Source organism: Hevea brasiliensis, chromosome 7 (assembly GCF_030052815.1).
Source record: "Hevea brasiliensis isolate MT/VB/25A 57/8 chromosome 7, ASM3005281v1, whole genome shotgun sequence".
Classification (NCBI taxonomy): domain Eukaryota; kingdom Viridiplantae; phylum Streptophyta; class Magnoliopsida; order Malpighiales; family Euphorbiaceae; genus Hevea; species Hevea brasiliensis.
This window is the reverse complement of record NC_079499.1, coordinates 16,207,714-16,221,401: the sequence shown is the minus strand read 5'-3', so window position 1 is coordinate 16,221,401 and position 13,688 is coordinate 16,207,714. Positions and strand designations below refer to the sequence as shown.

The 13,688-nt window shown below is 35.0% G+C and overlaps 1 protein-coding gene and 1 non-coding gene across 2 annotated transcripts; one reads left to right on the top strand and one right to left on the bottom strand.

Moving 5' to 3' along the window:
• Window positions 1-1,358: 1,358 nt before the first annotated feature.
• On the bottom strand, window positions 1,359-2,319 carry LOC131181338 (vegetative cell wall protein gp1-like). The gene is made up of 2 exons (XM_058149376.1): window positions 1,825-2,319; window positions 1,359-1,478 (listed from the first exon to the last, which is right to left on the bottom strand). Exons 1-2 carry the CDS (start codon window positions 2,317-2,319, stop codon window positions 1,359-1,361), a joined length of 615 nt encoding a protein of 204 aa, XP_058005359.1.
• A 6,061-nt stretch (window positions 2,320-8,380) lies between these two features.
• On the top strand, window positions 8,381-8,487 carry LOC131181914 (small nucleolar RNA R71). The gene has a single exon (XR_009150388.1). It is a non-coding gene; the product is annotated as a small nucleolar RNA R71 (small nucleolar RNA).
• The last annotated feature ends 5,201 nt before the right edge of the window (window positions 8,488-13,688 follow it).

Here is a 13,688-nt window from a genome sequence, read left to right as displayed (position 1 = left end):
TACACTGCTTAAGATGTTGCTTAACCTGTTGCGTAGGGTAAAGCGAAAGCATAAGCATTGGCAACATACCATAAGCATAAATGGTAAAAGGGTAAGTTGTTACCTCCAAATGATGTGAAACAGATGCGGCTCAAAGAAAATTTGTGCAACTCATCAATGTCAACAAAATTAGGATTTAAGAAAAAGATAAAGTGCAAAAATAATGTGCAAGAAAATGAAAAAGTGTAAAGAAATAAAATCTAACAGTTAAATAAAAAATTAAACCAAAAAGCATTCACAGAGTAACTATGTCCATAGCAGAAGATAAAATAAAATAAACTAAAGGAAAGAAGTGCAAGTATAATCATAAAAACTAATTACCAAAGTATTACAACTATGACTAAAGTTTGAAAATTAAAATAAACAGATTACAAAATAAACAAAACACAGAAACTGAATTGAAGAACTAGTACTGTTACTGCTTCTGCACTAAAACTAATACTAAATTGCTACTACTATTCAAGCTCTGCTGTCAAGGCTTTGCTGCTACATCAGGGTCTGCTTCAGGTGCTGCAGTAGGTTCATTGTGATCCGAAGCTTCAGAAGCAGTTTCCAAATTTTCTGTGAGGTCTTTCATTTCTTGAAGCATGTCTTGGCCCCAATGATATAAGTTGTTATAAGATTGGGCCAATTTGTTGTAGGGCTCTAGATTTGAAGTTGTTGCTGCTTCTGTTTCTTTTTAAGAGATGAAAATCTCTTTTTAAATTTCTTTTCTAGCTTCTTCTTTTGGTTAACCTGCTGTTGACCCATGGTATCAATTTTGACTTCTAAGCTCTTCAAGGTAGCAAGGATTTCTGTGGTGTCAGGTGAGGGAACAGATGGTTGAACAGTGAAACTTGCTATTCTGGATTCCAAGGATCTTAAGAGAGACAAAATGTCTGCTGAAAACTGTGGGGTAGTGGTTGGTTGGGGTTCTGCTGGTGCAAAGGTAGTGGGGTTTGCAGTACCAGTGGCTTCAGGATGCTGCTGTAACAGAGTATAGGTATGGCCTACTTTCTCACAAACATCCATGTGTAGCAACATTGTGCTGTCTATATATGATTCACTAGAAACTGGCAGCAGCTTATATAGACTAGCATCAAAGCTAAATGAGTTTGCTATAGCAGTTATATACCCCCCAAAAACTATACTACCTTTGGTATGCTTTGTGACAATTTGGTGCCAATGAGTAGCTATGAAATGGGCTGTGCTTACTTGTTTTCTCTCCTTCATGCACCACAAGAAAAATAAGTCTCCAGCACCCACAATACTGTTACTGTGTCCCCTTCCTAAAACAGTGTAAGAAATGAACCTATGGAGGTATTTCAAAACATGATCAACTATCCTAGAGGCTTTTGCAATCCTCTATCTATAATAACCCCCAAAAGGTGCAATATCTTTCCAAAATTGAACAGGGTCATAAACAGTTTGCTGCCACTCAATATTTTTATAGCCCGAATCTTGAAAACCAAAAATTGCATTAATAGCATCCATGTCTAACTCCCTATCAATGCCAGCACATTGAAAATATATCACATCCTTATGCTCAGATACTGTTGGTTTGAAATTCAGCCTTAAGGAACTCAAAAATTCCAGGGTCAAATCTTTGTACACTGGTTCCCTAATCCTAGCAAATTTTGTCCAGCTGATAGCATCTAAATAGGCAAATACAGAGTCATAAATGCCTAATTCTTTTAAAATCTGCTCATCCATATATTTGTTTGCCAAAATAGGTTTAGAAGTTAATCTCTCATAAGCATTTTTCATATCCATATCCTTAAAAGCCCAAGCTAATGGAGAGAGTACCTCCTCTATATTATCGGCAGATGACGCAGGTGCTGCTGGAGAGTTTAAGGGTGACTGAGATACAGGTGTTTGGACCGCTGGTGCTGGAATTTGCGAGGAAGACCTAGTCCTTTTGCTAACTGGTTCAGAGGAAGGTTGAGGTGGAGAGTTTAGGTCAAAAGGAACAAAGGGTACTCTTTTCCGTTTTCCGACAGGGGTTTTCTTGGGTCTACCTGCAGCCTTTTTAGTTTTACCTTTAGACTTCGTTTGAGTAGGCGCAGGTTCAAGCATTGGTTCTGGGAACTGAGTGTCGAAAATGGGTATTTCATTTTGTGGTTCAGTTTGCGGCGAGAGAGGAGTCGGCGGAATGAGAGTTGGTGTTTGGCTTGGGGGTAGTGGTGGTGACTGAGGCGGTGGTGATTGAGGTAGCGGCTGCGTTTGCGGTGGTGGCAACTGAGGGAGCGGCGAACTGGGGCTGGGGTTAGGGTTTGTGGGCAGGGAGGATGGAATACCCATTTTCGATTTGATATAATGTCGAAATCTGCTGGGTTTGGGTTTGTAGGTAGACCACATTTTAGTTCTCACCATTTAATGAAAAGAAAGAAACTTTTCAGCTTCCCATAAAAATTGCCAGAAAAAATGGTGCGGGAAGGGAGTCGGCAAAATGAAAGTTATGGCTTATCGAGAGTGCGGGTGAGGGTTTTATAAAAATGGCGGAAGTTTTGGGCTTTTTAAAATGTGGGGCAGACATTTGGTAATTTGGGCCATGCTTGGGGTTAAGCATAAGGTTCAGCAGAATTTGCTTAGGACTCTGCTTGACAAGCAACATTATCAGCAAGTTTCGGCAGGTTTTGGAAAAAATTGTGATTTTACTTACCAAAAACAGTCCAAAAGCTATGGAATGCTATCATGACCCTCAGCAATTACCAAATACACACAAACACCATAAAATTGAGGAATTTAAGCTCATCATCTCTCATAAACTTAGTAAGTATAGCAAATGTTCATTTAGCTTTTTGCAATCATTGTTCATTTCAAGCACCCATTGTGACTACCTTTTTGCACACTTAATAAAATGGTCTCCTTTCTAAACTTATACCAAAAGCACATTTTCAGCAGCATTTGAAACAAGTTCCAAACATTCAAAAATTGCAGAAAAGACATAAGAATTGACTTCTTAAGCAGCATGAACAGTAACAAAAATCTATAGACTGCAAAAACTAGCAGCAATTCAAACAAAAACATGTAAATTCCTATCAGACTACAAAATTATATATACACTAAAAGGTAAAACTTAACAAACACTATTTTTGCACTTCAATAAAGCTCACATCAGTCCTAAATATCAAAATTGATCCTCATTCAAGTTGCATTTCACAAAATTTACACAAGACACAAAATCAAATATGTGCTATCAAGTAGATTGCAATATCAGCAATTTAGCACAAGTTTAAAGGTGTTACTATTCACAGGTACTGGATAAAGTGCAGAATTTTGCTTATACTTGCTCTCTTTCAATTCTTTGTTTTTGCTACAAGTGTTAATTTGCCCAATCTTCATGAATGACCAATAAAAGAAAATAAACAAATGTCACTTTTAAGTTTAATGAGGGTAAAAACTGAAAATAAAATGAAATGGAAAATTAATAATCTATAAAAGGATACGCTTGGGTTGCCTCCCAAGAAGTGCTTGTTTAAGGTCTTAAGCTTGACCTTCCACTCCAAATCACCTAAATATCCCTGATTGGAGAACCAAGCCATGAAACTTGTACAACCTTTTGTGTGGGTTCTCCAATAATATAATGCTTTAATCTCTGCCCATTAACTTTGAAAGTCCCTGAGGTTTCATTACCTATCTCAACAGCTCCATAAGGGTATACCTTTATAACAGTGTAGGGTCCTGACCATCTTGACTTTAATTTTCCTAGAAATAACCTTAACCTAGAGTTGTATAGAAGAACAACATCCCCTTCTTGAAATTCTTTCCTCCTAATATGCTTATCATGCCATCTCTTAGTTCTTTCCTTGTAAAGCTTGGCATTTTCATAAGCATCTAATCTAAGTTCCTCAAGTTCATTTAGTTACAGCATTCTTTTTTCTCCTACAGTTTTTAAGTCAAAGTTCAGTGTCCTTATAGCCCAATATGCTCTATGCTCTAACTCCAAAGGTAAATGACAAGCTTTCCCATAAACCAATCTAAATGGGGTGGTGCCAATAGGAGTTTTAAAAGCTATTCTATAGGCCCAAAGAGCATCATCTAACTTTAGTGACCAATCTTTCCTTGAACTATTCACTATTTTCTCAAGAATTCTTTTCAACTCTCTATTTGAGATCTCCACTTGACCACTAATTTGTGGATGGTAGGGTGTTGCAACCTTATGCTTCACTCTATATTTTTGTAATAATCTTTCAAATTGATGGTTGCAAAAATGAGAACCTCCATCACTTATAATGGCACGTGGAGTTCCAAATCTTGTGAAAATGAACTTTTTAAGGAATTTAATCACAACTCTAACATCATTAGTTGGAGATGGTATAGCTTCAACCCATTTGCTCACATAATCTACTCCAACTAAAATGTATTTGTGTCCCAAGGACGATGGAAAAGGTCCCATGAAATCAATGCCCCACACATCAAATAGTTCCACTTCCAATATATTTTGGAGGGCCATTTCATCTCTCTTCAAGATATTACCCATCCTTTAACACCTATCACATGCATTTACAAACTTCCTCACATCCTTAAACATGTGTGGCCAAAAGAACCCTGCTTGAAGAACTTTTATTGCAGTCTTTGTCACACTCATATGACCCCCATAAAGTGAAGAATGGCAATCTTTAATAATATTCCCTATCTCCTCATCAGCTAAACATCTTCTAATTAACCCATCTCCACATCTCTTGAACAAAAATGGCTCTTCCCAATCATAATCCTTTACATCAAAAAGAAATTTCTTCTTTTGCTACCATGTTAGATCAGGTGGAAGGATTCCACACACTAGATAGTTCACAAAATCTGCATACCAAGGGATTTTTGCATTCATGATTAACAACAGTTGCTCATAAGGAAAATAATCATCTATTGGGGGCTCTTTTCCCAAATTATCTCCTTGTTCTTGCCTCAATCTAGATAGATGATCTGCTACCACATTTTCTACTCCTTTCTTGTCTTTAATTTCCAAGTCAAACTCTTGAAGGAGTAGCACCCACCTTATCAATCTAGGTTTAGCCTCTTTTTTCTGAAGGAGATACTTGATAGCTGCATGGTCCGTGTACACTATTACCTTTGACCCCATAAGATAGGACCTGAATTTGTCTACTGCAAATACCATTGCCAAAAACTCTTTCTCTGTAGTAGAGTAATTTATTTGAGCATCATCTAAGTTCCTACTTGCATAGTATATTGCATACACCTTCTTATCTCTCCTTTGTCCCAAAACAGCCCCAATGGCATAATCACTTGCATCGCACATTAACTCAAAAGGTAATGACCAATCGGGTGGCTGCATAATAGGAGCAGATATCAAAGCTTCCTTTATCCTGCAAAAAGCATTCATACAATTAGTATCAAAATGAAATTCCACATCTTTACTCAATAAATTGGTAAGAGGCTTAGAAATCTTAGAGAAATCCTTGATGAATCTCCTGTAAAATCCAGCATGCCCCAAGAAACTCCTCACTCCCTTCACGGATGTTGGGGGTGGCATTTTTTCAATAATTTCTACCTTTGCTTTATCCACCTCAATACCCCTGTTTGACACAAGATGTCCCAAAACAATTCCTTCTTGTACCATAAAATGGCACTTTTCCCAATTCAAAACTAAATTGAACTCTTCACATCTCTGCAAAACCTTAGACAAGTTAGATAAGCATTCATCAAAAGATTTACCATACACAGAAAAATTATCCATGAACACTTCCATAATACCCTCGATCATGTCAGAAAATATGGACATCATACATCTTTGAAATGTAGCAGGGGCATTACATAGTCCAAATGGCATCCTTCGATATGCAAAGGTACCATAAGGACATGTGAAGGTAGTTTTATCCTGATCATCTGGGTGAATAGGGATCTGAAAGAATCCTGAATAGCCATCCAAATAGCAAAAATAAGAATGATGAGCTAGTCTCTCAAGCATTTGATCTATAAATGGTAATGGAAAATGGTCCTTTCTAGTTGCATTATTCAATTTCCTATAGTCTATACACATTCTCCATTCGATTCTGATCCTTGTAGGTATTAGTTCATCATTTTCATTTTTCACTCTTGTGATGCCCCCTTTTTGGGTACAACATGATGAATCGACTTACCCAATTCTTTGTCGAAAGCAGGTAAATGATACCTGCATCAAGCAATTTCAAGATTTCCTTTTTCACAACCTCTTTCATATTTGGATTCAATCTCCTCTGTGACTCTCGAGAGGCTTTATGATTATTTTCCAACAAAATTCTATGCATGCACACAGAAGGATGTATTCCTTTAATATCATCAATGGTATAACCAATTATCCTTCTATGCTTTCTAAGAACTCTCAATAATTTTTCAACCTTACAATCAGTCAATTTAGCACTAACAATCACAGGATATGTAGAATTTTGACCTAGAAAAGCATACCTGAGATTTGTTGGAAGAGGTTTCAACTCTACCTTAGGTGCTTCACTTTTTTCAAGCTTTGATGATGAAGTTGTATCTTGCTTCAAGTCCCCAATCTTTTCAATATCAGCCATAGGCAAAGGTGAATTTCCTTCCAAAATTGTAGCATATTCTGCAGCTTCTTCAATCTCGTCCCCTTTTTTGATGTTATGAACCAAACAAGCTTCTAAGGGATCTTTTGGATGTTGCTTTTTAAGCACTTCTCTGACCTCTTCATCTATCACATCAATTCTCAAGCATGAATTTGAATCATCTTTCTTTTTCATTGCTTGAAACAAATTAAATTCAACTTTCTCTTCCCCAACTTCTAATGTAAGCCTTCCATTTTTTACATCAATCACATCTCCAGCAGTAGCAAGGAAAGGTCTACCAAGAATACTAGGAATGTGTACATCCTCCTCCATCTCCAATACCACAAAATCCACTGGTATGAAAAATTTTCCAACTTTCAGAGGAACATTCTCAATTACCCCAATTGGAAATTTAATAGACCTATCTGCTAACTGTAGTGAAATGGTAGTAGGCTTCATTTCTCCAATCTTCGCTTTCTCATAGATAGACAATGGCATCAGACTAACACTGGCTCCAAGATCACATAAAGCCTTATCTATACTGATATCCCCAATGTGACATGGTATGGAGAAACTCTCAGGATCTTTCAGTTTGGGTGGAAGCTTATTTTGCAAAATAGCACTGCTTTCTTCCGTAAGAGCTACAGTCTCAAATTCCTCCAATTTCTTCTTGTTAGATAAAATCTCCTTCAAAAATTTAGCATATGAAGGCATTTGTGCTAAAGCATCAGTGAAAGGAATAGTCACATGCAAAAGACTTCAATACTTCCAAGAACTTCCCAAATTGTTTATCCAATTTCGCTTTCTGGAACCTTTGTGGGAATGGTAAAGGTGGCATGTAGGCTTTAGGTGCAACATATTTTGGTTCTTCTTCTTTGCTTTCCCTCTCCTTACTTCCATTTTCTTCCACTGAATTTTCTTTCTCAGCTCCAATTCTGACTCCAGCTTCAGTTTGTTCATCTCCTTCTCTGTTTTTCTCTTCTTCAATTTTCTCTTTAATCTTTTTATCTCCATTCTCCAATATTTTTCCACTCCTCAATGTAATAGCCTTGCAATGCTCCCTTGAATTTTCTGGCTAGCTAGGGAGCTTCCCAAATGCTTTGTTACTTGAAGAGCTAGTTTGTTGAGCTATTTGATTCTCTAACATCTTGTTGTGTGTTGCCACTTGATCTACTTTAGATGCTAATTGAGAAATCATTTCTTGTTGACTTTGATGGCTCATAAGTAGAGTTTCAATCATAGCTTCTAACCTAGCTGTCTTGTCTGGTTGTGCTTATTGTGGTAGAGGTGGAGCAGGTGCATTTTGAGGTTTAGAAATTCCAGGAGGAGGACCTCTATTCTGCTGAAAATTCTGATTTTGTCCTTGTCTACCTCCCCAAGAGAAATTGGGGTGGTTTCTCCATGCTGGATCATAAGTTGCAGAAAATGAGTTACCACCTAGTCTTTGATTGTAGTTCCCCACATAATCCACTTGCTCACTTGAAAAATCTTGATTAAGTGCAGAAAAATCTGCTGCACAATTGACATTTGCAGCTCCAACTTCTACTGAATTACTAGAACCTCCAGCTGAAGAATCTACTTTCATGCTTAGCTTGTCCATCTTCCTTGTCAAAGCGTCAAACTTAGCATTAATCATATTCATGGCATCAAGCTCAAACATACCAGCTGGTTTCTTGTTCTCATTCCTCTCACAACTCCATTGGTAGTTGTTATAAGCAATTTTATCAAGAGCGAAAAAAGCTTCATCTTCAGATTTTTCCATAAGATCACCTCCAGAAGATGCATCAATTATACTTATAATAGCTAGTAAAACTCCATTGTAAAAGTGTTGAACAAGCATCCACTTAGGAATCCCATGATGTGGACATCTCCTTTGCAAATCCTTGTACCTCTCCCATGCTTCATACAAGCTCTCATCATCTCTAGGTTTGAAAGAAGTTAGCTCATTTCTTAGCTTAGCTGTCTTGCTTGGTGGAAAATATTGAGCTAAAAATGCTTGAGAAAGTTCATCCCATGTTGTGATAGAACCCGATGGCAATGAATGTAACCACTCTCTAGCTCGGTCCTTGAGAGAAAAAGGAAATAATCTGATTCGAACTGCATCATTAGAAACTCCATTTATCTTCAACATATCACTGATCTCAAGAAAGTGTGCTAGATGCACATGTGGACTTTCACTTGGACTTCCTCCAAATTGTGATTGTTGTACCATCTGACAAAGTGCAGGCTTCAGTTCAAAATTATTAGCTTCTACTCTTGGTCTTGTGATACTTGGCATGAAATCTCCAATGTTAGGATAGGCATGATCCTTCACAGAGCGGTTGTTATTGTTGTTGGCCATTTCTTCTTGTAATTGCTCTTGCTCTTGTGCTCTTTCTTGTTGTTGTTGAGCTTTAATTTCAGCTTTTCTCCTCTTAGATTCTGCTCTTAAAGCTTTTGCTGTCTTTTCTATCTCTGGGTCAAAGAATATATTGGTTTCTTCACTTTTTGTTCTTCTCATAAAATAAAGTACCTGAAAAACAAAATAAACAAATTCTCAAAGTAAAATGGTAAAAAGAAAATAAAATAAAATGCCCAAATTAACCAAACAAACAATTGTTCAATATCAAACAAAAATCAAATCCCCGGCAGCGGCGCCAAAAACTTGATGTGACTAATCCGCAAGTATACGGGTCGTATCAAGTAATAAAGTGATGAATCAAGTATCGTTCCCACGAGGATTTGCTGTTTGAGTACCAAACTATGAATGAAGCGATTATTTGGGCTAATGATTAATGGATAAATGGTAAATGTAAATAAGCAAGGTAAATTGATTAATCTAATTGAAATGAGTAAAGAGCAAACAAATAAATTCTAATTCTAATTCGCAATTAAACTAAATTAACAATGGGTAATTTAAATGAAAGTCTAATTATGTTAAAAGCGATTCCAGAGTTGGGGGTTTATGCATAAATTAATTGGGATTTGTCTTGGGCATTCCAATTTTTAGGGAAAAAAATAGAGTTTGAAGGAAATTGATTCTAAATTCCTTTGATATCTTTTTCAAGCAAACCAAAGTGTGTTTTAAAATAACCAAACCTACTTTCGTATGTTATTTGATTACTTTAAAACCCATTAAGTTTAGTAACCAATAATTAATTCCTCTTAAATTCCTAGTTTATTTCTAAATCTAGGTGATTTTAAGTTCCAATCCTTGATTATCTATCAATGACTTTCACCTTTCGGTCCTTCTTAACACAATACCCAATGGGTACCAACATTAGGCAAGTAAATCAAGTACAAAAGGAAGGAATCAAAACTCATATTTATGTAAAATAAGGAAATACCCAGTCCAAATCCACAAATTAATCTAAAACATATTTCCCAACTCTGAAATCTAAAGAGATTACTCACTCATGATGGTATTTACAAGAAAAATTGATGGAAAAGTAAAGAAAAACATGATAAAAGGACTAAAATAGAAAAACCCAGGTAGAAAAACCAAAGTCTCTGGTTTCTGGAGCTCCAAAACTGGTGCAGCAGCTCCTCCTCCAAGAGAAAATTGGCGTCTCCTCTCTCTCTCTATTAAATTTTCTTTCCTTTTTGTCTTTCCTTCCTTTCCTCTTGTGGCAAAAATAAGGAAATGATGAATTTATATGGTCCCAAAAAGTTGCCCTAAAAGTAAATAAGAGCCAAGGAGTGGGTCAGAAATGAGGTGTAAAATTATCCAAGTTAGCAGCATCTTTCACGTTCTGGGCAGTCTGCTTAGGGTTCTGCTTAACCCTAAGCAGCTTCTTAGCAAATTTCAACAGTCGCCGCTTAAGGTTAAGCAGACCCTCAGCAAATCTCGGCAGACTTAGAGTAAAATGGACTTTTTTGCTCATGCTTGACTTGTGCTGCACCTTAAGCACTACCGCTTTACCCTAAGCATGATCTTAAGCAAAGTCTCAAGCAAATTTCGGCTGGTTTGCTCTTTCAAGGCTTGATTTCTTTAACTTTCCTCAATGCTTAAAGAACTCCAAATCTCTTCAAATCACTTCCTATTGCACTCATTGATCTTCGATTTGCCACAAAATCCTATCAAAAACAATAAAATTATAAAAATCAAATATAAAGTATCTAAAATTAACAAATAAGATAAAATAAAGCTAAAAAACATAAAATATACTAAAATATAAGGGCAAAATGGATGCAAAACTACCCTAAAATGCCTATATGAAATGAGTGTAACAACGAACTCTTTAAAGATGACGCAATTTTCTAGGTAAAAGTGGTATCTAATATTAACAACAAAATTAGCAACCAAATAAAAAGGATACTAATAAAAGGATTTTTTCGGTAATTATCGATCAACTAGTATTTTGTAGGTAATATTAAAAACAAAATCCAAAAAAATTCAAAAACTTGAAAAAGTTTACCTACAAAATTTTTTCATTAGTAATTACTAATAAACTCATTTTTTTTAGGTAATATTAAGAAGAAAATAAAAAATAAAATTTTAAAATAAATTACCTATAAAAATTTTGCATAAGTAATTACCAATGACTTGTTTTTCATTTGTAATGTTAAGAAGAAGAAAAAAAATTTAAAAAGCTTAAAAAATTTTATCTACAAAAATTTGTCATTGGTAATTACTAACGAACTCATTTTCTATATGTAATATTAAGAAGAAAATAAAAATAAAATTTTAAAATAAATTTCCTACAAAAATTTTGCATCTGTAATTACCAACAACCTCATTTTTCATTGGAAATATTAAGAAAAAGAAAGAAAAATAAAAAGCTTAAAAAATTTTACCTATAAAATTTATCGTCGATAATAACAATCGAATTCGTATTTGGTCAGTAATATTAAGAAGAAAATAAAAAAATAATTAAATTACCTACAAAAATTTATTGTCAATAATTACTAACAAACTAATATTTGATCGGTAATATTAAAATGAAAATAGAAAAAAAATTTAAATTATCAATGAAAATTTTTCATCGGTAATTACCAATGAACCATATTTAGTCAATAATACTAAAAAGAAAATAAAAAAAAATTAAAAAGCTCAAAAAATTTTACCTATAAAAAATTTTCATCTGTCACACCTTACCCCTCTGTAAGGCATAACATGATCTCGTAGAATACCTAATGAACTATCGAACTTCATCTACCGATAACTCATTAAGTATCCTACAAGGGATTTTAAAACCATTTTCTTACTTTTTGGATGTGGTGAGCATTTTAGTAGGAATTAAAAACATTTAATTGAAGTTTCAAAACTAGTAAAAATTTTTGTCCATTTTTTTTTTTGTCTGCAAATTTTGAAAAAATTTCGGCAGAGTGCCATCTGTATTTGGAGAAAACAATTCTTCAAAGGCTTGTAAAAACACTTCCAATAAATATTTTCACAACTACCAACCTCCAAATAATCTCAATTCAACTCAAAATTTTTAGATCAAACTATTTCAAAATAATTTCATCAACATTGTAATCAGTAAAGCAAATTTACATTCACAAGTTTAATTTACAGATATAAAATCCAAAAATAATACTATTACAGTTTATAAATACAACTGCTCAACTTTACATTAATATATATGAACAATATTTATTTACATCAAACTAAATTATATTGGGTATAAAATAATACCCGTACAAAAATATCAGCGAAGTCCTTGTCAATTATGTATCTCACTCTGCTGCTTTGTCCTTGCCTTTATCTGCGACAGTAAAATAAGCTATCGCTGAGTATAAAAATAATCAGTGGTGCACAATAAAAATATTAAATGCAATACATAAAACATTTATTGACAAATCACAATTTAAATATTTCGCAATTATCAAAACTCATTATAGCACAATTTTGGTCAAACAATTTAATAAACATAGTGTTGCCAATTCATACACAACTTAAGCCATGACACAAAATTTTCGATCAATGTCGTGTTGTACACCACGACAAAGCGATCTACAACCCCACTAATCGAAATCAATGAGGGGGGTAGCTAGCTAGCTAATGAGTACTCATCTAATCTACAAGGAGGAAGAATAATAAGGCACTGTCATGCTAAGTGTGAATCCGAAATCAATTTAAAGCAATGTATTCAAATATTGCATACAAAATCAAATCAATTTCCAAAGTCACATTTTCATTCACAAAGTGGCAACACAAAAGTTCTTAAACTCATAATTAACACAAAAATTTCATAATGCGTACTAAATCAAATTCTCAATGAGAAAATGCTTAAATAAGGTTTATTGTGCACAAACCTAACGTGAGTCGTCTCTAGGCCTTGACTCAGTCTCTTAGACCTTCTGGGTCTTTTTCAGCTGAAACATGAAATTTATAGTGTCTCACTATCTTTGCTTCACACTAATTCCAATAATTAATCCCAATACGCTTAAACTTACATTCTTGAAAATTTTCATATTGAGGTTACTATTTATAGTACTATTTAAGTCAAATTATTGACGTTCTTATGCTTAAAAGGTATGGGAACTCCAACTATACTCACATATCACATTTTGGTTACCTAACTTATTGGTTTTGGTCATTTTCTCAAAACTTAAGTCTCTTAGGCAAACTTTCAAATTTTCAGTTTTGGTGACCTATTTTACACTATTCCATTGGTCATGTTGCTGTTGGAATTTGTCCAAGTTTTCTTCATAGAAATTGTTCCTTATTGTCTTAACTTTATTTCCCTTTTTGAATCACTCCATTTCGAGTTTTGTAGTATGAGTTATAGCCATTTGAACATGGCTGGCCGGATTGGCCTAACCCAGATTTTGTGGGCACCAAAACTGGTTCTGGCAGTTTTAGGTTACCAACTTTGGGTGGCTAAATGACTTGGTTAAGGGCATAATTTGGTTTTGTGTTCTTCAAGAAAGTTGTGGTCTCAGCTTTCTACTGGCAAAATTTCAGGTCACTTGGACCTGCCTAGCCCAAGATATGGCCAAATGAACAAACACTGTTCATTTGGTCATTTTTGTATAGGGCAGAACACCTAATTCTGGATTTGGCCAATTTGTTCACTATGCTATGGTCACTTTTTAGGCATGATTCCTAAATGAAAAATGTGTCATTTTGTGTCTAGTTTCATCCCCAATTAGGTTGGTAAAGTTTCAGTTTTGATCCCTAAAGGGGACCTTGGTCCTACTGCCTGCAGAATGGCCATATCCAATCCAAATTTC

What these genes read in the sequence shown, in the direction of transcription:
- LOC131181338 (XM_058149376.1), bottom strand. Translation starts at nt 2,319, where the DNA reads ATGGGTATTCCATCCTCCCTGCCCACAAACCCTAACCCCAGCCCCAGT. An exon ending in CTGCCGATAATATAGAGGAG is followed by an intron (nt 1,479 to 1,824) that starts GTACTCTCTCCA and finishes TTGGTTTTCAAG; the next exon opens with ATTCGGGCTATAAAAATATT.